Raw genomic sequence first — 21,434 nt, 5'->3', positions numbered from 1 at the left:
TGGTTTGCACTGTTGCCTCACAGTGAGAGGGTTCTAGGTTCAACTCCCAGCTGGGGCCTTTCTATGTGGAGTTTGCATGTTCTCCCTGTGTATGAGTGGGTACTCTGGCTTCCTCCCACCATCCAACAGCATACATGTTAGGTTAATTAGTGTTTCTAAATTGTCCTTAGGAGGGAGTGTGTGTGTGTGTGGTTGTTTGTCTCTGTGTGGTCCTGTGATGGACTTGTGGCCTGTCCAGGGTGTACCCCACCTCTTGCCCAATGATCGGGATAGGCTCTAGCCCCCCTGCGACCTGACAGTTGGATTAAGCAGGTATAGAAAATGGATGGAGTTAAGAGTCCAGAATGCAATAACTTTGTCAGATTTAAGAAGTGCATAGAGATTTCCAAATCTGAACACATAAAGAAAGGACTGTTACATGTGTTTTGGATGACTTAGTTCCTCATTTTCAAGCATAACACCACTGCCAGCAAAAATAAATCATCACAACAAGACCTCCCTGACATTGGAATGCCAGCATTGTCATTGCAGACATTTTCTGCATGCTAACTACGCACATGCCATTTGCATTATATAATCAGCAAAACTAACAGTTTATTTTGTTTGTTAGTCATTTCTTTAGTAGGGAAAGCTATTTACAGGAATTTGAAAGAACCAGTTGTTTGGCAAGGATGAGAACGTAACTTGCCTTTTCAAAGGCTCTTATACAGAACTTATTTTACAGACATGCCACATTTTAAAAGTTAGATATCACGGTTTAACCCACCTTCACTTTGGCATAGTCACCATGCAAAATCCCACAGAAAATAAGGTGTTTAAGCAAAGCTAACAATCTAAACTGCAAACCTGCTTGAGCTGTCTGATAATTTGCCAAGAACAATATAAAAGTTTACCTCAGTCTTCCCTCTGTGGCGCCCTGCACAGACCAATTGGCTGCATGCTAAGTGTGTTTCACCCAAATCAGCAGCGTGTATTATTAGCCTTGTGCAATATCAAGCACTTTTGCATAGGGCTACACTTGGCCTACCATTTAAGCATCTTCATTTATGTACATATAAATAGACCAGCTCTGTCTACTGGACACATTTTTCAACCAACTTCTTTGCACAGAGTATCCATTACATAGCCTATGCATCATATTTCGGTCGAGTGAACTGTATATAAGCTTGTGAGAAACACTGAGCGGCTTCACTGCAGTCGGCAGATTCATCTGAGCGAATCCACTCTAGTCTTAGAGATAACTCCAAGGTGAGTCCCACTGAAGAGCTGCAGACCTGTAGGCAAAGTCTACTCCGTGACTTAAAGGGTCTTTCTTCATGCAGCAGGATTTAAATCACTCAAAGGGCCACAGAAGTCCAGATTCCGAGCATCAGAAGCCCATATTTTGGCTTTGGACTAACTAAGGAACCAAATGGGGGGAAAAAAAACTTGTCGAGTTGCAAAGGAGCTGCAAAGGAGATTTGATCTTTTGTCTTGGTTTTGGCAAAATTGGAATACCTTTTCTGATAATCTGTGCCTTGGAATATTCACAGAAAGGGACTATATGAAATATAAGCATGATGTATTCTATAGTGCAGTGATATATGCTTAGACTTGAGACTTAAACTGTTTCATCCTGTCTGATTTGGCTGCAGCTGAATTGATAAACTGATGTCTTGTTCTCTGCTCTCCTCCCTCAGTTAAAAATGGCATTCGCTGGAATTCTGAATGATGCTGACATCACTGCAGCCCTTGCAGCTTGCCAAGGTAAACCCAGCAATGGAACTACCATGACATGCATTTCTTGAGAAGAGAAAGACTGCATTTTAGTTACATGTGCAGTAAAGTCAGGTCTGCTTTACAAGAGAGAGACTTAAATTCTCAATTACTCGATGGAGCCGAAGATTCAGCACACGAGAGCACATATTTTATCTAGATGTAAGGTGTGGCAAGCTTGCCAAGTTTTGCTATAATTGCAGTGAGTCTAAGCAGATAGGACAACCCCTACAAGCTAAAGTAAAAAGCTGAAATGTTGGCTTCTTAGCAAGCAGCTGTAAGCCCTTGCAAGCAAAAACTAGTGCACCAGCAAAAACACTTCAGCTTGTTTGTGGCACATCTTCAGTGTCTGATGTGATTCCCTCTATATCTTCTTACAGCTGCCGACTCTTTCAAGCACAAGGAATTCTTTGCCAAGGTCGGCCTGGCTGCCAAGACTCCTGATGTCATCAAACAAGCCTTCGCCGTCATTGACCAGGACAAGAGTGGCTTCATTGAGGAGGACGAGCTGAAGTAGGCATCATCTCTTAGATTTCACCTCAAGCTTCTCAAAGCTCATGTTGTGCAGTGGATCGCCTTTCTTAGGGCGAGAATTAATTCAGAATGATGTAACAGCCTCAAAGCATCCAAGAAGCTTTGGCAGTAACTTGATGCCAGCTCTCTGCTGCGGTATCTCATATTGTAGGGTCTCACCTAGCAGTGGGGGAAATGACTGGCTTGAATTACTGGGAGAAATCAAATGCTCTCTCAATTTTTTTTATATACTAAAGACAGAGATAGAAATACAGTAAAGAAACATAAAGTGAATAATCATTTACAGGCATTTGAGCTTTTCTAATAGATGAGCGCCACAGATCTTAATCAAAATCAGTTTAATAAGAAAAACTATCTTTGGTCTGAAAATACATGTCTCTTTAATCGCCCTCTTCAGGCTGTTCCTGCAGAACTTCTCTGCCAGTGCCAGAGCTCTTACCGACGCTGAGACAAAGGCCTTCCTTAAGGCCGGTGACTCTGATGGCGACGGCATGATTGGAGTTGATGGTGAGGAAATTACAGTTGTACTCATTCAGACCTAAGGATCCCTTTAATAAAAAAAAAGGGTTAAAAAAAACATTATCATTCATTGAAAGCTGATAGTTCTCTGAATTGTTACTGCCCTGTTGACTTATCTCTTATCCAATAAAGTAACTAATAAAGTAAAGTAGATATAAAACTTTTTTTTTAAATATTCACTTTGCCCAACATATTTCTTTTCAAAAAATGATGACAAATCAGATGCGACACTTGCTCACTCCAGGCCTGAAAGGGATATATATATATATCTGTCGCATCTGGTCTCAATGCATTGAAATGCAAAGAATGAAACGCAGTCCAAAGAAGTTGGAATAACGCTGTCTTTCTTTCTCTTTCCCTGTGCAGAGTTCGCTGCCATGGTCAAGGCTTAAATGGACAAACTGACCAACATCTGACTACTCTAAAGGAACAACTTGAGCCAAGACATACTCTTCCTCTCTTTTTCTCCTATTCCCACTCACTCTCTCTCTCTAGTCAACTCTCCGCACCACTTTTATACATTTGACCTTTGACACCCCCCCCCCCCCCCTCCACACACCCCCGACCACAGACAAACTTTCTCTCACTCAGGCCGTGCTCACCCCAGTGCTATCCACCATGAATGTACCTGACTAAGTGTATGGCGTGGTTGACTTGTCTCTCTCTTTCTCCCTCTCTCTCTCTCACTCACTTCTGTCGTCGTTTTACTGTGTGAGATTTGCGTGCTGTGAGATCAGCAATGGTGCACTTTTATGGGAAACGGACGGACGATGAGAAAAAAAAAATAAAGGTTCTTTTTCAGTAACACAAGTCTGACCCTGGTCTTCAGTTCTCGGCTGTGCATGACTAACCCTCTTAGAAATCAAGGAGGAAAGAGTTGAAACAGATTTCATTTAAGGTAACAGTGCAGGAACTGGCATCAACCCTAAAGAAAAAGTGCATCTTGGAAAAGTAACTCTAAGATGAAGATCGAAAAATTAATTTAGATCTCTCCTCTACATCAGCACATGAGAGGCAATAAGACTTTTAAAGTAATCAATAACGATTTGGCTTAAGTATTAAACCTATTTAGAAAAATCATAAAGTCAGGAAAGTGGACGGATAATGCCCAATCACTGAGTCGGAAAAAAAGCCTTCATAAAGATCGATATAAATATAAAAGATAGACTTAGCCACTGTGACATCACTCATTCGTACGAAAAGCTCCATTTTCAAGCCTTGACTTTTTCAAATAGTTGTAGCCATTCTGTGGGAGTTTAAGCCAGAAGGGACCATATTTGGGCATGAGGAAGGAGCTTTAAATTATCAGCTAACAATAGTGCTAACTTTGTTAGCAGGATGCATCAAAGAAGATAGGATAGAGCCTGCACACAACTTCAAATACTTTCTTTGTAGTGTCTATGACTTTTATTCTTTGTGCTGCCAAGAGGAGACAAATGAGGTACAAGAACTGTAGGCTATGTGCAGCATACAGAGAAGCCATGCAGAAGTGTCTGTGGATACATCTACAACCTATTCCACCCACAAGAGACAACAAAATAAGATTGAAAGACATGTCGTTCAGAGACTTTTGACACATTCTGCACACCTGACTCCTGCTCCACTTAATCCGACTCTTAAATCCCTTTTACTCACGCACTCATCCATGTCACTTGCATGTCTGGGGAAGGATTCTGGTCATTTTTCCATAAAAATCCAATTTTGCTAGTTAAGACCAAATGCAACACTGAATTGATGAAGTCTTGAAACTAGCAATTGACAGCATATACTTATGGTTAAAAATTTACTGAAGTAATAAATCGAGAGAGTAGTAGGGTAATTCTCTCCTAGACACAAATGAATCTATTTGCATCCCGTGGTGTCTCCCACTGCTGGACATTAGAAAGAAAGCAGGTATAAAAAACTTTGCTTTGGCTTCACTTTTCTCTTTTATTTGCATTCTGTTGTTATTATGTTTTGTGAATGAGATGACGGTCATACAGCTGACGCTGTTAAGGTTGTTGGAGACTGCGTGGGAAGCACAGTATCTCCCTGTCAATGTGGGCATGTTTGAATAAAGCGACTAGGAACATCAAAGAAGGCCATCAAATGTTACATAGCATGTGTACTATACAGTAATGACTTTATAGTCTTGTTTCCGTGTCTAAGGAAAAGTGGCTAGAATGGGGCTACATAGTATATTTTTTACATTATTCTTGCGTCACTTTCAGTTGGTTCTGTGTTTATAAGAAGCAGCCACAAGGTGGCACCAATAAAACATAACAACATCAGATGGTGTTCAGTTTTATACTGAAAACCATAAGGCAGATGACAGATGACATTTGTCCAACATGTAGCTGAGAGTCATAGAAGAATGCTCACGTCCAAAATATGTTAAGTTAGAGCTTCAAAAAAAAAAAAAAAAAAAGATGAGATTTATTCCCTCGATTCTCATTACAAAAAGCATCTCTCTCCTCTCTGGGAAAGCCATTTGTGCTGACTGGATTCACCAGAGACGCTGCTGTGTCAGGTGGTTTGACAGGCTGCAACAAACTCATCAGTTTAAAGTGGCGACCAAGTACACAGCCCTTTTTGAAAACATCCTGGGCCCCCACTCAGCTCTTCACCTTGGACTAGTCACTCAGGTGAAGGAGTGACTGCCACAAGTTACTGTATTCTCAGCCACATGAAAGCACATGCGAGTGAGTTGAGTATCTCCACTTACACGCTGGCTAAAAACAGGCAGTTTTGCAATGGTGAATAAACAAATGATATGACTCAAATATTAATGTGCTTCATTAACCTTTTATGAACTTAACTTTGGTACATTTTTCCTTCAACTTTAATTAAGAAGATGTTTGAGAAAGTAGCAGAAAACCTGCTGTGCTTTACTTGCTGAATCAGTCCAATTTTACTGTAGTAAAATTTACTTTAGTAAAATCGTATATTTATATAATATTTTTCACGTTTGATTATTTCCTTTATAAGTAAAAAAAAAAAACTTCAATCTGAGAGAAATTAACAAATGGGACTTTATTAGCCCTGCATATTGTTTGCTGGGTATTACTTTTGAATTCTAGTAATAATCCTTCTCCCAAAGAAATTCTCATGTTAAATTATGGAACAGGTTACTGGGTAAATGAAAGCACACCCTCAAGAAACTATATGGTTTTGGCTACTTGGGTCAAATGTAAAAGCATCAGTGTGCTACATTATGTAAGATTAGGCAACTGTTGATGTAAAACCTCATTTGTGCCTTGATGCTCTCCATGGCTATCTACATTTAGAGATTATTCACTAAAACCAGAGAGTAAAGGAGCCCGATTAAATATGAGATGCGTGTAAGCTTTCACCTCCACAGAGGGAGGGTGGGGAAAATGGAAGGGAGGGGCGGGAGCAGTTTAACACAAAATGTTGATTGGATGAAAATCACACAGCGATATTAAAGGAAGGAATGGGAAGAGACAGCGGTGTCTAGCGGATATAAACAGTGAAAGTTAATAAGACAGGTGAGCAGGTGAGGAATACGAGAAGTAGGCTGCAGGAGAATTTGATCCCCGGACAGGTTGGAAACTCAAGCATCCTTCTGCGCATCCTGTCAGGAGTATATAACACAACAGTCAGCAGTCACCACACCACAGAGCCTAATCTGCTGCTTGCTGCTTTGGATCTGGAAGGAGAGGAGTCAACAGAGGTGAGTCCTACACACAGCTGCACAAGGAAATCCTCTGAACAAGTGTTTTCTACATATCTCTTTGGCTTTAGCTGGAGCTTATAGAACCTAATGCACATTTATCCTTCAAGGAATCTCTTTGTCAAGCCTAATGACAAGATTCTTTTTTCACAAAATCCACCAAACTACTGACCAAATTGAGGGATGCGTGACTAAATTAAATATGCTCAGGATTGAAGTCACTAAAACTATTGTTTTTTTTTGTAAGAAAAAGAAGAAAATAAGAATTAGAGCAAGAACAAGGACAAAATAAATAACAACAAGAAGTAGAACTAAAAGAGTGTATCAATCAGAGGTGGCTGCACTCATTAAAGACATTGTGTGTTTAGAGCTAAGAGGATGCATTGGAGTGATATTGTCCAAAAATCTTATTATTATTTTTTCCAGATTAAAAAATCAAATTTTTCCAACTCCTTCCCTCTCTTCCTCATATAATTTGCATACAGTCCCCATGTGTGCAGCCCATCCAATTAAGCAGTCCAATGGAGGTAAATAGCTTCAGTGATTAACAAGCTGCCAGGGGAAATCTGTTTAAACATCACAATGAACAAGTCCTGACAAAATGATTGTGTGTGCGTGTGTTTTTTTTTAAAAAGAATAGATCAAATAACTGTTTCTGTTTTTTCCCCCAGCATAGATGTATCTTCTGGTTGTCTCTGTTTCTTAAATACGCTTAAATTCTATATCTTTGAGAAACAGTCATTACCGGAGTTTTCTATGCGATCATGATAGTCACCTAGAAACAGCTGCAAATGTTGAAAAAAAAGTTAATCCATCATGACACAAAAACAGATGGAGAGCAAATAGCAAAAGCATGAGGGGGTAAAGATAAGAGAGAAAGTTCTGTGTGTAAGTGTGTTTGCCCGTGTTTGCGTGTGTTAATAATAACGCCTCTTTTGTACCTTACAGGACCAACATGTCGCTCACCTCAATTCTTTCAGCTGAGGCCATTGAAAATGCTGTCAAGGACTGTCAAGGTAGTGCAGACGCTGCACTCAAAATATTTGCTGCTAATGATTGGAAAATTAAATCACGACAGACAAATATTTCACAGTACATTGCTCATTTATTTGTGTTTTCATCTTAAATTCCCTCTCTCAAAGCTCTTACTCACACAAATTCACACCTTAATTAAGATAAAATGCACAGTAATCCTAATCCACGACATAAATTGACTGATTCATAATCTGTATTGCTTCAGTCACATTTAGATCTTCAAAGCACTCCTCTTCATATAGGTGTATGATCATCCCCACAACTGCATTATTTTCAATATCCTCTCTTCTAAAGTCACATGCAGCTTTAAAACTGAATTTGAAAAGGTTTTTAATCACTGCGTGTGTGTGTTTGAAGGCATGTGCCTGCTGGCACTAAAAGATGAATAACAGGACTGAAGCCACATGCTGTTTTAATCTCCACATCAGCCCCTAAGCTGGTAACCCTCAGGCTGAGCTCAGACTCTATACTGTCCCTTCTGTTTTTTAACATTTGTATGTGTATGCATGTGTCCTTGTGCGTGTTTACAGCTCCCGACTCGTTTTGCTACAAGAAGTTCTTCCAGCTTTGTGGCCTGTCCTCAAAAACACCAAAGGAGGTCAGAGATGTCTTCCAGATCATTGATGAGGACAGCAGTGGCTACATCGAGGAATCTGAGCTCAAGTGTGTGAATTGATGGCTCAGATGTAAACTGTATTTACTTCTGGCTCAAAGAGAGACAAAATGCAGGCAAAACGTCACACTCCCAACCTACAAATTGTTTGACTTCTTTACTGCGTGGATACAGTTAACTTACAAATGAATGCCATCAGTAAAGTGCTATCACTAAAATGCCAAATATCGCATGCCACTCATATACACTGGAAGCAATAAACCAACAGTCTTCTTACGAATCTGCTAGAATATTCATAGTAAGTTCCAGAGCTTAACAGTATCACAGTTGCGTACCTGTGATTTTCCCTGGCAGAAAGAAAATGAGGTTTCAGTCCAATTAACAACAAAATAGTATTGTACGACTGGGTCATGCTGCCTCCAAATCTCATCCTGAGTAAACTGTTATTATTGCATTTGTGTTATATAATTCACCTTGTGTGATGAGAGCTCAGGGTTTAACTTGGTGTGTCAGTGCTCTTGTAAATAATGTATCAGTCATCAGCTCAATTTATGCATATGCAAATCATTTTTATCACATGTGTGTGTGTGTGTGTGTTCATTTAGGTTCTTCCTGCAGCGGTTCGTCCCTGGGGCACGAACCCTGACTGAAGCAGAAACCAAGACCTTCATCTCAGCAGCTGATGATAACAGTGACGGCCGAATTGGAATAGACGGTCAGTATCTGATTTCTCAAATTGTGTAGGTATGAAAGTCCCAATGGAGGCAGAAATTATATAACTGATCAGATTAAACTTCACTGGGTGGAAGTAAACAAAGGCTGCGTTGAGAAATTAAAACTTGGTCATTTTGTTTTAACAGCTTACACCTCTTTTAATGTCTTAAAAAAGATTTTTAGCTTGACCATCTTTTTGAGAGAACTCACAATGAGGCAAAGAGTTATATTTAATATGGAAACTCAGCTTGGAGCACTTAAGTATTTGTACTCCTTCATGTGCAAGAGAAGGTGGTGTTTTATACCAATGTTATGTCTGTGAAATGAACCTATCTATGACATCAGGTACATAATGCAATAAACTCCATCAATGCAGACTCGGATTAGATATTGTGACAATGCTTAATCATATTTGATGTAATTTATTGTCCTCATTAAAATTCATTGCATGAGGTGTATACACATAGAACCCATATGCAATAATATAAGCTTCATGGTCCAATGATGTTGATTCATATTAACCCAGTTTTGCACCTTGTTCATTTACCAGCAAAGAGGGCTGCCTGACAGGAAGCCTTCTTTGATCTTATAAAGTGGCAGTGGAGTAGACAGATATATGTGTTGACAGTAACATTTGATTGATGGACAAGTGAACTTTTTTTACTTTTCTCCAGAATTCCAGGCTATGGTCTTGCCCTGAGTTTTACAAGCGACAAGAGGTCTACAGTCATTTCCACTCCTCTGGAGTCTTCAGATCCCAGCTTCCCAGCATCCAGGGCTTTGCTTCTTTTCAATTCTGTGTGCACTAATTGTTTTCACTTCACCTTATGTCATTTCAAAGACAGGAGCTTTTGAGGTGTCTTTTCAGATGGCCCACGTTTTTCTTGTCTGTGCAAATCCCATGTCTGAAAATCAATAAAAATCAATAAAAGAGGAAAACATGCATTTGTGAACAGAACGTTTGCTTTAAATTCCTCAAGAGTGTACAGTTAACAGCATACAGGGTAACAGAGTTTACAAATATCTCATGATAATTTGATAGTGTTTCTTCACTGTGTATACCCTTTCCTATGCTCCATATTTTAGGGGAAGATTTCAGGGGATAACTTTGAATCGATAAAGTTGCTTTGAATTATCACACAATCATTCTGGAAGACTGAACCGTTTCTCTAATTATGCCGTGTTGCATATATTGATATGATATAGCTAAAACCTAAATATAGGCAAGGCAAGGCAAGTTTATTTGTATATCACAATTCAACAACAAGGTGATTCAAAGTGCTTTACAGATACATTAAAACAGTAAAAATAAAAAGCACGATTTAAATTGTAAACAAAAAAGAAAGAAATAAGAACAATAGATAAAATCAGTAGTTAAAATGTGATTAAGTTTTGAAACTCAAGCTTCAGATTTGGAGCTTTATTCAAATGCAGCTGAAAATAGGTGTGTCTTCAACCTGGATTTAAATACACTGAGTCTTTTAGCTTTTTCGGGGGGGGGGGGGGGGGGGGGATTACAAGTAAGAGAAGAAGAAAAAAATATGTGCTCTTGAACAAAGATGAAAGGACAAAGACCTACATATGTCAAATAAATGTATTTTAAGACTTTAGCTATATCCACCACTAATTAAAACTCAAACCAAATCGCACGGACGTATTATTGCTCAGTCCATTGTTAGAAGTATGCCCACTCAGTAAAATGGGTTGTTGGTCACTTAACACATCCAGCGTTTATGTGTTAAAATACCTTTCAGTGTCTAGTGCTCACATGAAATACGTGGAACCTCTAATTAGTTCGAAGGCGCTGCTACCCGACCAATGTAGCATGCGACACAGCGCTGTCAAAAGCAGGAAGTTAAGAATGTGAAGTATTATGCTAGCGGCATCTCCTCTCATTGATTTCATTTCCATACTTTTTATTTTCATAACACACATCATAACAGCGAGCACTTAAATGTGTTGTGTGTATGGTCTCTAAGGTGAGTGTTATCGGCATTTTTCTCTGAGGTTTTCGGTATAAATGCAGGTCTACTGCGAGCAGAGCCCAGCTAGCCAGCTAGCTGCTCTGACTGAGTTGGCGTCGGTTTGATGCTGACCGTGTAACACTTAATGTTAAGTAGCGATACTTGTTAAGCTGCAAAGTAACCGACGTTACTTTGCGAGTTTTAATTATTTTGTTGTTGTTGCTGTTATTTGGAGTAACAGCCAGAGTGTAAAGATGTAGAGGGGTTCTCCTCTCCGAGTTGTAGCTCAGCTCGCGAGACTTCACCGGCAGGACGGAGTAAAGGTGCCCGCCTGTGGCAGGGGCTCAGACGGATAGCTCGCAAATTTACCACATTTACCCTAAAATGAAGACGTCCACGGTGTCAAAGAGCCGCTTTTTATTTTAGTCCCGATGTACAAATAATCACCATGAACTTTCCTCTAGTGCATTTGTCAATCGGCTGCTAATGTTCAGAGGAAAGTTCAGATTATGAACATTGTAATTATTTGATTTGTTTAGATGCAGTCGCTGTAAACTTTGATGATATTGATAGTCTGATTTATCTACATGCAAGAACACGTTTATAAACCGTTTGGAATAATCAGGATTGCTGCACTGATTTGTATAATGTTATCTGATCTTCATTTAGGTCTTTATAATGGACTAGTGGCTAGGACTAGTGCGTAGTTAAAATTGATATAGCAACATTTTACTATTTTTGCAGTATTCATTGCTTTATGTGAAAATTACGAAATTATAGGAAAATAAAGGGAGCCATTAAAAAGGACTTCTAATTAAAAAAAAAGAACAAAGCTGCAGTTGTATGGATGGAAAAGATGCCACACAATGAATAACCTCTAAAAAAAAAGAATGAAAAGGAACATTAGGGCAAGGCTTAAGTTTGCAACATAAATGTGCTTGAACATTTCAGAGAAAATCAAAAATGCGATGTTTTGTTTTAGAGGAATAAAGTTGCAAGTACTGCAACAAATTCCTCATCATGGCTATGAATTATCATGGAGGTAGAAATGAATTCCAAAGGGTTCACAAACTTCTTCTTGCAGCTGTAAATATGAAAGTGAGACGCCCATCCAGTATCACATTGGTGTGTTTTTGCTATAGATGCCCTCTGACTTTGTCAGTTTGAGCTGCATGTGTGGGGCCACCAGTCACAAGTTTATGATTACTTCTAGATGGGTCATGCATGAACTGTGTGATCATGCTTGTCCACATTCTGCAGGCACACGGAATGCTAATCAAACTGTCGCTTGAGCAAAGGAAGTCCAGATACAAGTTACACTAATGCTGATGGTAAGGTAAGAATGATTCGAGGCTGACGATGGTGTCACCTGAATTAAATCATTTATCTGTTTTGCAGCTTTGTCTTTGTGTCTGTTCCAGTCCCAAAATGGCCTCAGGAATGCAAGAGAAACAGTACACACCGTCTCTGCTCAGTTTTTTCGTTTATAACCCCACATTCGGACCACGGGAAGGCGAGGTGAACATGACCTCTTATGCACATGTTTTTACAACTAAATCCACTCACTCCGCTTCACTTTTGTTTTTTCTACCCGTTTGGAAAAGGCTTGCACTGGGTGATTAAACTGCTGACACCAAGATTTTTCTGTTCACAGGAAGAGAAGAAGATTTTGTTTTACCACCCAAGTGATGTTGAGAAGAATGAGAAGATCCGAAATGTGGGACTTTGTGAAGCCATTGTACAGTTCACCAGGTAAAACACGGGTTCAGCATGGCTGTATTGGGGGTCGTTTAGTCTTGTGTTCGAGTGGGTAGATACGTGCTAATACATATAGGATGGAAGTAAAAGTCCACAATGATGAGCTGATCGCCTGGTATAGACGTGCCCTGTTTCCTCACCACCACCTATTCTTTGTTGCAGGACTTTCTGTCCAACGAAACCAGCCAAATCGCTGCACACACAGAAGAACCGGCAGTTTTTCTTTGAGCCTGAAGATCATTTCTGGATAGTCATGGTACATAGCAGTTTCATTGTTTGCGCTTCGTGTCCGGGCTCCATTATATTTCTTTGGAGTATAAGTCAGCTTTGCTTCTTGAATTCCTTTGTCTGTTGTTGCATGCAATCCTCAGGTGGTTCGAAACCCAATGATAGAGAAGCCAAACAAAGATGGTAAACCTCCCACAATAGAGTATCAAGAAGAGGAAATACTTGTAAGTTATGAGAGATACGGGTACCTCTAGATTTCTATATATTTTACATGGAATATTGTGTGTTTATACAATTTACTATCGTTGCTTCTTGTAGGATACTGTGTACGTTGCAGTGATGAGGCAGTGCTACAGTATGTACAAGGTGAGTTTCAGTATGTTTTAGGATCAGTCAGTTTAACTGCATGAGGAGCCCGTTTACTTGAATACAAATATTGATACCCTTCCAGTACCACACACTACCACTCAAAAGCCTTGATACAATGCAAAAAAAATAACCTTCTTGTTACAACGTTTGCTTTCCCTACGCTTTAGCTCTTCAATGGTCCGTTCGGTAGAGCTATGGAAGTTGGAGGAGTGGAGCTGCTCACTCAGAAGCTTGAGAAGTTCTTCTACAGGGTAAAAAGCATTCACATTTACCCACAAAGTCTTTGTTGCTAGGTGGATATGTTTTTTTTTTTGTTTGTTTGTTTTTTTGTCAATTAAAAAGGCGATGTGCTGTCTTTGACAGTGAGTCAATAACAGTGCTTGCACTGTTATTTATGAAAAGTCTCTAGAGCCTGACAACAAGTATTATCACAAGGGCTGGGCTCCTCGCTCATGATATTTGGACATACAGTCCAGTGACTGTCTTTGTTTCTATGTAAATATTCACATTAAACTTGGAAAGCTGGGAGATGTTTGCGGTCATGCAGAATTCATCTGTCTCTGACACTTCTCAGGAATAGCCCAACTCTCAGCCGAAAACACTCATGCCAGAGTTTGAAAAATTCATTTCTAATTAGGGAATACCCCTCTTAAATTGACACTCGTTTCCTTTCCAATATGTAACCTAAGGACAGAGAGAAAGAGAGAGGTTGGGCCGAGCCTTATCAGAGGTTAAATGTCTCATCCCCGCAGTAATGCAAGCGTCTCTATAGAGCGCCAGTCAAAGAGTTTCTTATTCCACCTTCTTTATTGGACTGTAAACAAGCACTTGTAGGCAGGTAAACTAACCCCTGTCTCCTTTGCTTCTCCTTTTTGTGTGTGTGTGTGTGTGTGTGTGTCTGTATGTGCTCTCACTCTGTGGTTTCCAGTATCTGCAGACTCTCCACTTGCAGTCGTGCGACCTGCTGGATGTGTTTGGGGGAATCAGCTTCTTCCCTCTGGACAAAATGACCTACCTGAAGATCCAGTCTTTTGTTAACAGAGTGGAGGAGAGTCTCAGCCTGATCAAATACACAGCCTTCCTCTACAATGATCAGCTTATTTGGTACATATTGAACACTTGTTAACACTGTGTGCGCACTTGTCTCTCTAATCCACCCTCCCACAGCCATACGCTATCCCATTCTTATTCACAGCCACATAAAGTACAATGGTAAAATCCTAACATTAGTATGTACAAACAAACAAATAAACAAATGCTGCCATCTGTGTGCAGGAGCGGGCTTGAACAAGATGACATGAGGATCCTGTACAAGTACCTGACCACCTCGCTGTTCCCCAGGCACTCTGAGCCGGAGGTAGGTGGGTGGTTTGAGGGTGAAATCAGGAGCTGAATGAGGCAAGAGAGATTAATCAGTTAAAAGAAAAACCGGGAAACTCAAGGAAAGAGCAAAGAAAATATGTTGGTTGGTGTATACGGTGGGGAAAAGAGGGCCACTGCTGCCCTCTGCTTTAAGAAAAGCTATTGCATAGTATTTAGCTTCTTTTGACAAAATGGCCAACTTAGCATCGTAAATGAGTGCTGCTAATGCAAAGCTTCTTTCTTTTATTGGAGAGTCGATTCAACAAATGAATTGTAGTTTACTGGGTGGAACACTTATTCCTCTATTCCTGGTCCCATATTTTTTCATGCGTTTACATGCATGAACTTACGGTGTAGTAATCCCACATATTTTCACTCTAACCCTCTCTCTTATTGTCTGTGTTTTCTCATCTCAGTTGGCTGGCCGGGACTCACCGCTGAGGCCAGAAGTTGCAGGAAATTTGTTGCACTATGGGAGGTAAATCCCCAATCCCATCTGTGTGCCTCCCTTGTCATTTTTTTAATCCGAGCATCTGCAGAAGCAGTCTGTGGGGGAATGTCCTTGAAATGCCACCGTGTCCCGGACACATCAAAAAGCATACACTAAATGCTTGTCTGTGTCTGTGAGCTGATCTCATGTGATTTCCACCAACTGACAAGTAAATTAGATAAGGAGGCAACTCCCTTGGTCAACACATTGTGGTGTTCGTCTAGACGTTGAGTATCACTGAAAGGCACTATATTCTGTTTCGCTGTAACTAAAGATGGTTTGCTTTGGTGTTGGACGGCTGACAGCATTTATGTCTGACTCCTGCATGAGAATAATGGGAAAATGCTGGAAGTCATGTGACAGGATAACTTTAAAAAAAAAAAAATGAGATTGCTTTAAAGAAAAAGAGTTGAATTAAATTAAAGAGGGTTGCAAACACTTAGAAATCTTTGTAGGCCAGGGTTTGTTTGTTTCTTTTACAGAGTGAGGAGGGCCTCCCCCTGTTTGTTGAAATCAAACAACATGGTGGAAAAATCCTGTAGTCCTCAAGGAATTTTGCAAACATAAGTATGGAGTACGTGTGATGTTTTTCTTTTTCTCTAAACTTTAAAGCTCTAAAGGTTTGTCTCAGATTTTGAAAAACTCGTGTTGGTGGCAAAACTACACAGGAAGGGTCTCATTGAAAAGCACAGGACTCCTCTCATGTCTCTAATTTGCGCCTCCTCGTCTCCTCCCTCCTCCTGCCTGTGACATCCAAATGAGTCTCAGTGAAATACTTTAAAGGAAGTCTCAGCTCCCAAAAGGCACCCTCAGGAGAGAGAAGGATGTCTGAGGACTTGGGGGCACCTAAAGCATCTCCAGGCTGTTGCCCTGCTTTAATGAAACCCTGAATTTTATTTATAGCTGCTGCGTCTTCTAACAAAATCACCACACAGGTCGCTTAAAGCCAACGTCTGTGCAGGGAATACAGCTGTACTAACGTGTACGATGATCTCCCACAGAGAAACGCAGTCCACAGCATGTTGTCGGACACAATAACTGAGATCTAGATCGACCTAGAACCACAGGTCAGCTCAACTTTAAATGTAACGGCACTAATAAATGACCTGCGGGTCACTCTTAAAAGAAAAGTCTTGGTTTGACTGTAGTGACAAACTTTCTCCTCTACTTGCCAAGAAGAGAGGATAAGGCACACATCGAGGCTTTTCATTCCCTTGGACATTTAGTTAACTAGGTATTGTCTTTTGATATGTAATGACTCACTGTGCCAGCAGTTTTTGCTGTCACTTATTTCCCCTCCCATTGACCGTGCCTTTTTCTGTTTCTCGCAGATTTTTGACAGGACCCACCAATCTCAAAGACCCAGAGGCCAAATTCCGATTTCCAAAAATATTTGTCACGACAGAGGATGGCCACGAGGAGCTGCATCTGATCGTTTACAAGGTGAAGTCGGTTGGATCTGCCGCTGTGCCGTGACAGAAATGTTTCACTTCTCTCGGTGCATTCGTTTGATCACAGGGATTTTTGAATATATATGTTAGAGTAAGGAGAGAATTCTCATTTTCAGGATGATTTTCATCATCTAAGATGGTAGGATTTGACTTTTATTAAAAATAGATCTCGGATGACATATTCCGCTGCTCTATCGATGGACCTTTGGATTAGATGGCCCAATACTAAAATGAGGGAGCACTTTCCACAATGCTTATCATCACATTAATGTGATTTCTAACCTTTGCGACCTAGATTCTTCCCGTAACCTGCACTGATCTGCTCTTTTGCTCTTTTGTAGGCGATGAGCGCTGCAGCTTGCTTTATGATCAATGGTAAGTTCAAGTCTTTCCACTAATAAGATGGAGTCAACCTTCAATTCCCTCTTCCTGGTTCGCAGCATAGAATTGACTTTGTTTTGATGTCGTTTCGTATTTTGTTCAGTTTACTGCTCATATACAGCTAAAATCTTAAATGTTTTCTTCAAGTCACCTTTCATAACGGAAGACTTTCTTTTTCTCCCCATCTCGTTCCAGCCTCTGTGGAACTGACAAGGGAGTTCTGTGAGCAACTGGACAGCTTGGTGGGCCCTCAGCTTACTTTGTTGGCATCCGATATATGTGAACAGTTCACCATTAACCGCAGGATATCTGGGTCAGTAGAGAATCCACCACTCTCTTAAATTAAAACTTGCTACCCAGTGAAGGTGGTATGTAGCAGCTTTAGTCGGCACTACCTTGATTTTTCTGACTTACTGTAAGCATCTCGAGGGCCTTTGCAGTGTGAGGTGCATTCTGTACAACAGCTACACCCCAGTACTTTGCACCCCCATAGCAACTTATTTGACAAAATTAGTTCTAAATCAAGTTGGTTATCCCTGGAATAAATCTAAACTATTAGGGTGTTTGTCAGAAACTGTCTGCTCTTTTATAAAACAGAGCTGCGTATCCTTGGTGATTGGAGTAATCATATCGCCAGTCATCATTAGTTAGTATCAACTCTGCGTAGCTGGCAGTGATAGATGAGACTCTTAATATTACTGGAGACCACGATGGCCCGGCTTAGGTGTAATTCAAGCAGTGCCGTATTAAGGACAGGCATCCTGGTCAGCGCTTCTTTAACCCCAGCAGTTAGCTCCAGATAAGTCCCGGCCTGTAATTCAAGACTGGCCCTGGCATCTAGATGGGCTCAATGTAATCAAATTAGTGAAGAATCCACTGAATAAATAATGAAGTTCTACATTCCTCATTGGTCAAGTCATTTCACATGTCATCGACGAAATCTGTTTTTGTGGCCTGTTTGAAGACGTTCACAGACCTATTCAGAGATGCATTCAAGGTAGCGTTCACGAGGCAAGCTGCCATGCAAACCGCGTGTCCTCGTCTTGCCTGGATGTAGGTGGACGGTGTCTCGAGCTTAATTCAAATGCACTGAAGCTGCAACATCTTCTGTTGCTTTAAAGGACATAAATAGAGCCCACGGGGGTCGCTTAAAGACCCCAAATCCCTGTTTCTCAGTAGTCTCGTGTAAAATGAGAGCCCCGAAAGTGTACATTTTTGCTCACTATGTTCACATTTCTTTCTCACTATGTGTTTTTTCTTTTTTGTTTTTCGTTCCCTTCAGGCCAGAGAAAGAGCCCCAGTTTAAGTTCATCTACTTTAACCACATGAACTTGGCGGAGAAGAGCACCATCCATATGAGGAAGACGGCCAGTGTTTGCCTTACCTCCGTCCACCCTGACCTCATGAAGATCCTGGGAGACATCAACTGTGACTTTGCAAGGTACGGCAGAGGACGCCGGATTGTGAACCTGCGACTCTCTTAACACTGGTTAAATTCAACATTCAACATTGCTTAAAGAATTGGCACGAATGATTTTCCTGGCATTGCTTGTGTTCTCGGCTGAAGCTCCATGTCGATCGAATTGATTAGATTTCAGTCAGAGAAACACAACCTTTAATCTCCATGTCAGAGAGGGACAAAACCATGCATACATTTCAATATCGGTTCCTCCTTTTGTGCAGGTGTAGTGCCGGTGCTGCATGTCTTCCTGTCATACTAAAAGTACTCGCACAAACCACTGTTTTTGGTATTTTCCTAAAACGTCAACCTCAAAATCTTATGTCGTCATTGTGGCTTCGCCTCATCGTAACTCTCAGCACTTGTGGATGGCTTGTTGTTGTTAATGTGGTTAATTTTTTGTAGTCTGTTGCCCTGACACATAGACACAGTTACTGAGACCCTAAAGACCTGATTGGTGGTACTTTTTCTTTTTAAGTGTATACATATGTTCATATATATATGTGCTGCTGTTACGGTGTTTGCAGTAAGTGAGGTCGAGCCTGCTGTATAAGTAATGGCTGCCTTTTATTTGATGGAGCTTCGCTCTTCCAATCTGTCTCCCAGGGTTGATGAAGATGAGGAAATCATCGTAAAAGCTATGACAGACTACTGGGTAGTCGGCAAGAAGTCAGACCAGAGAGAGCTGTACGTGATCCTGAATCAAAAGAACGCCAATCTGATCGAAGTAAACGGTAGGTGTCCAGCACTGGGAAGTTAGAACAATTGTGTCATCTCAAGCAGAATCAACACGCTGCCTTCAAACTGTTACATTGCATTTGTTAAGGTGTGCTGGTACATATGTGTGTATGCAGCGTGTTTATATGTAGCTGAATGCCTTTGCACTTTAAGAGGCAGTAACTTGCAAAATTCTTCACCCACCGGCATGTCAGTGTTTTATCAGGCAGTTCAGTGAAAGTTAACTTTGACCTCTTCGCTGCCTTGCTGATTAAGTCGCTTCTTACCCGGTCTGCTTGTTTTTGGTGGATGAGCCAATCTTGGCAGGTTAGTTGTTGTGGTGACGTATTCTTTCCATTATCTGATGATGGATTTAATGGTGCTCCGTGGCATTTTCATCAAGTTTCAGATATGTTTTGTTTTTTTCCTATACAACCCAAACCTGATTTTTAATTCTCCGCAACTTTGCTCTTGACCCGTTTGGAGACCTTGTTGGTCTTTATGGTGTCGTCGTTTTTTAGGTGCCTCTTACTTGGGGCCGACGCATATTTACAGAGATCACGTGACACTTAAGATTGCACACAGGTGGACCTCGTTTAATTGATTTTGCGACATTTAAATGTAATTTGTAGCACCAGATCTTAAGATGGGTGGATGCATATTCATGCACCACTTTTCAGTATTATATTTCTTTTGTAATTTAAAAGAATATATTGTTTCTTTTCAGTTTGACCTAACCAATTCTTTTGTAGATTTTATTTATAAGAACCTTTTATTTATTTTATTTTTTTACACAAGCCCTCCCCCCCAAAAAAATCCATTTAAATTACAGGCTGGACAGTAAATAAAAATAAGGGAAAAGTGAGGAGAGTGAATGATTTTGAAAGTCACTGTATTTTTCTTTTTCTTTTAAGTGGGTTTGTGTGAAGTATTGAGGATAAGTCGGTGTCTTACCTGTAGGAGACAGCAGTCAACGTGCTCTCAGTGTGGAGAATCGGAGGGTTAGATACGCTCAAAGCTGTCCGTGCGAATGCCGTCTTTAATCTTTATCCTTTTTTATTTATTTATTTTTCTGTGTCAGTTCTGCAACAGACCATAACATGGACTGGATCCTTTCCAGTTGTCCAACACAGACTGGAACAGAATGCAGACCGTGTTGCCATAGAGATGTTTAGCCGTTGAGTTTTTTTTTTTTAGTGCTCTGACAATATAAATAACTATCGGATGCAGAATTGAAACGGAGTAAGAATACACAATATTACTCTCACTTGAATTTCTTTTAAACTTTTTGAGATTTGAATCTCACGGCCACCTTCGGATTAGCTATTAATTTAGGCCCCCCGTCAGGATTTGTTTCCGATTCTCCAAACTTGAGAGCACTTTGACTTTGTCAAAGTACTTCACACAGCCCCACCTCTAAAACCTAATATATTTTGATCTTCGCCTCATTCTCAATGTGCCTGTGTCTGTTTTTCTTTTTTCTTTCTTTTCCCCCGCTGCAGAGGAAGTGAAGAGACTTTGTGCGACGCAGTTCAACAACATATTTTTCTTGGACTGAGCAAATGGATGGAGACTGTTGGACCACACTAAAAACTGTCAGCGTTGCAGGGTATCGATGACAGCATCAGCGTAATGCAATAATTGCATTGTAAAATAAACGATAATAATAAAAGCTTTCTCACCAAGTTTTTTTTTTTCTTGTAATTAAGTGTAAGAAATCCAGATTTTGACTGTATGTGTGTGTCTTCTTTTCTTTGTACATAACTAGGATTTTGTTAACTGCTTAATTGATTTCTCCACATTACTTTTTGCTTGTTTTATTCTATTTTTTGTTCTTATGCCTACATCATGGCAATTTATTTAAAAACTCTAATGCACCAGTTTACTATAGTTTCATTTGATGAACAGTGGCAGTTTTAAGATGGCATCATGTCAAAATGATTGTGGTGTGTAAACAAATGCATTAACTTTAAATAAATTAAGAAGTCATTTTGCTCTGTATGCTGAATGGATCTTTACAGTATGTAGGGATTATTTTAGCTATGTCTTCATATCATATCATCAACAACATGAACATTTTTTTTGTTTACATGTTGACAAGACAAAAGAACCCCAAAAAAACTCATGGTTAACCTATGCTGAAACTGATATCTGCTGTTCCTGAGCCATTTGGGAATCATTGGAACATTGTAAAAGAGTACAGACTCCACTCCTGTGACCTACCTTCATGTTAGTTGGTCAACAATTTATTCATTTTTTACATATATAAATGCAGCCGTGATACACTTCCCCACCATTAAAACCTTGAACCATACAAGCAAAACGTCTAACATTTCCACCTTGATACAACTCACAACGATCCAAACAAGCCCGAGATTGGTGGTGACATGTGACCTAAATGTCCTCACAGCA

The 21,434-nt window shown here is 40.2% G+C and overlaps 3 protein-coding genes across 6 annotated transcripts; all 3 read left to right on the top strand.

Annotated features, from left to right (window-relative positions):
• The first annotated feature begins 1,140 nt into the window (after window positions 1-1,140).
• pvalb3 (parvalbumin 3) lies at window positions 1,141-3,618 on the top strand. The gene is made up of 5 exons (XM_075458116.1): window positions 1,141-1,248; window positions 1,680-1,746; window positions 2,136-2,268; window positions 2,687-2,796; window positions 3,175-3,618. The coding sequence occupies exons 2-5, from the start codon at window positions 1,686-1,688 to the stop codon at window positions 3,198-3,200; spliced, it is 330 nt and encodes a 109-aa protein (XP_075314231.1). The 5' UTR covers window positions 1,141-1,248; window positions 1,680-1,685; the 3' UTR covers window positions 3,201-3,618.
• A 2,627-nt stretch (window positions 3,619-6,245) lies between these two features.
• pvalb9 (parvalbumin 9) lies at window positions 6,246-9,786 on the top strand. The gene is made up of 5 exons (XM_075457680.1): window positions 6,246-6,481; window positions 7,430-7,497; window positions 8,047-8,179; window positions 8,735-8,844; window positions 9,518-9,786. Exons 2-5 carry the CDS (start codon window positions 7,437-7,439, stop codon window positions 9,541-9,543), a joined length of 330 nt encoding a protein of 109 aa, XP_075313795.1. The 5' UTR covers window positions 6,246-6,481; window positions 7,430-7,436; the 3' UTR covers window positions 9,544-9,786.
• An 883-nt stretch (window positions 9,787-10,669) lies between these two features.
• Window positions 10,670-21,021, top strand: ccz1 (CCZ1 vacuolar protein trafficking and biogenesis associated). Of its 4 annotated transcripts, none has more exons than XM_075457557.1 (17): window positions 10,670-10,822; window positions 12,068-12,138; window positions 12,229-12,325; window positions 12,462-12,559; window positions 12,728-12,821; window positions 12,937-13,017; window positions 13,112-13,159; window positions 13,330-13,413; window positions 14,091-14,266; window positions 14,438-14,519; window positions 14,941-15,002; window positions 16,346-16,457; window positions 16,807-16,840; window positions 17,042-17,159; window positions 18,129-18,287; window positions 18,912-19,039; window positions 20,525-21,021. In XM_075457557.1, exons 3-17 carry the CDS (start codon window positions 12,236-12,238, stop codon window positions 20,578-20,580), a joined length of 1,422 nt encoding a protein of 473 aa, XP_075313672.1. In that variant the 5' UTR covers window positions 10,670-10,822; window positions 12,068-12,138; window positions 12,229-12,235; the 3' UTR covers window positions 20,581-21,021. The 4 variants fall into 4 exon arrangements, with proteins under 4 accessions (XP_075313672.1, XP_075313670.1, XP_075313671.1 ...); XM_075457555.1 differs by having other exon boundaries at window positions 12,206-12,325; XM_075457556.1 differs by having other exon boundaries at window positions 12,068-12,143.
• Window positions 21,022-21,434: the final 413 nt, after the last annotated feature.

Source organism: Odontesthes bonariensis, chromosome 23, assembly GCF_027942865.1.
Source record: "Odontesthes bonariensis isolate fOdoBon6 chromosome 23, fOdoBon6.hap1, whole genome shotgun sequence".
In the NCBI taxonomy this organism is placed as follows: domain Eukaryota; kingdom Metazoa; phylum Chordata; class Actinopteri; order Atheriniformes; family Atherinopsidae; genus Odontesthes; species Odontesthes bonariensis.
This window is presented reverse-complemented; position numbering and strand designations above follow the sequence as displayed.

What these genes read in the sequence shown, in the direction of transcription:
- pvalb9 (XM_075457680.1), top strand. Translation starts at nt 7,437, where the DNA reads ATGTCGCTCACCTCAATTCTTTCAGCTGAGGCCATTGAAAATGCTGTC. An exon ending in TGCTGTCAAGGACTGTCAAG is followed by an intron (nt 7,498 to 8,046) that starts GTAGTGCAGACG and finishes GCGTGTTTACAG; the next exon opens with CTCCCGACTCGTTTTGCTAC. An exon ending in ATCGAGGAATCTGAGCTCAA is followed by an intron (nt 8,180 to 8,734) that starts GTGTGTGAATTG and finishes GTGTTCATTTAG; the next exon opens with GTTCTTCCTGCAGCGGTTCG.
- pvalb3 (XM_075458116.1), top strand. Translation starts at nt 1,686, where the DNA reads ATGGCATTCGCTGGAATTCTGAATGATGCTGACATCACTGCAGCCCTT. An exon ending in ATTGAGGAGGACGAGCTGAA is followed by an intron (nt 2,269 to 2,686) that starts GTAGGCATCATC and finishes CGCCCTCTTCAG; the next exon opens with GCTGTTCCTGCAGAACTTCT. An exon ending in CGGCATGATTGGAGTTGATG is followed by an intron (nt 2,797 to 3,174) that starts GTGAGGAAATTA and finishes TTCCCTGTGCAG; the next exon opens with AGTTCGCTGCCATGGTCAAG.
- ccz1 (XM_075457554.1), top strand. An exon ending in AATTTGTTGCACTATGGGAG is followed by an intron (nt 15,003 to 16,345) that starts GTAAATCCCCAA and finishes TGTTTCTCGCAG; the next exon opens with ATTTTTGACAGGACCCACCA. An exon ending in AGCTTGCTTTATGATCAATG is followed by an intron (nt 16,841 to 17,041) that starts GTAAGTTCAAGT and finishes ATCTCGTTCCAG; the next exon opens with CCTCTGTGGAACTGACAAGG.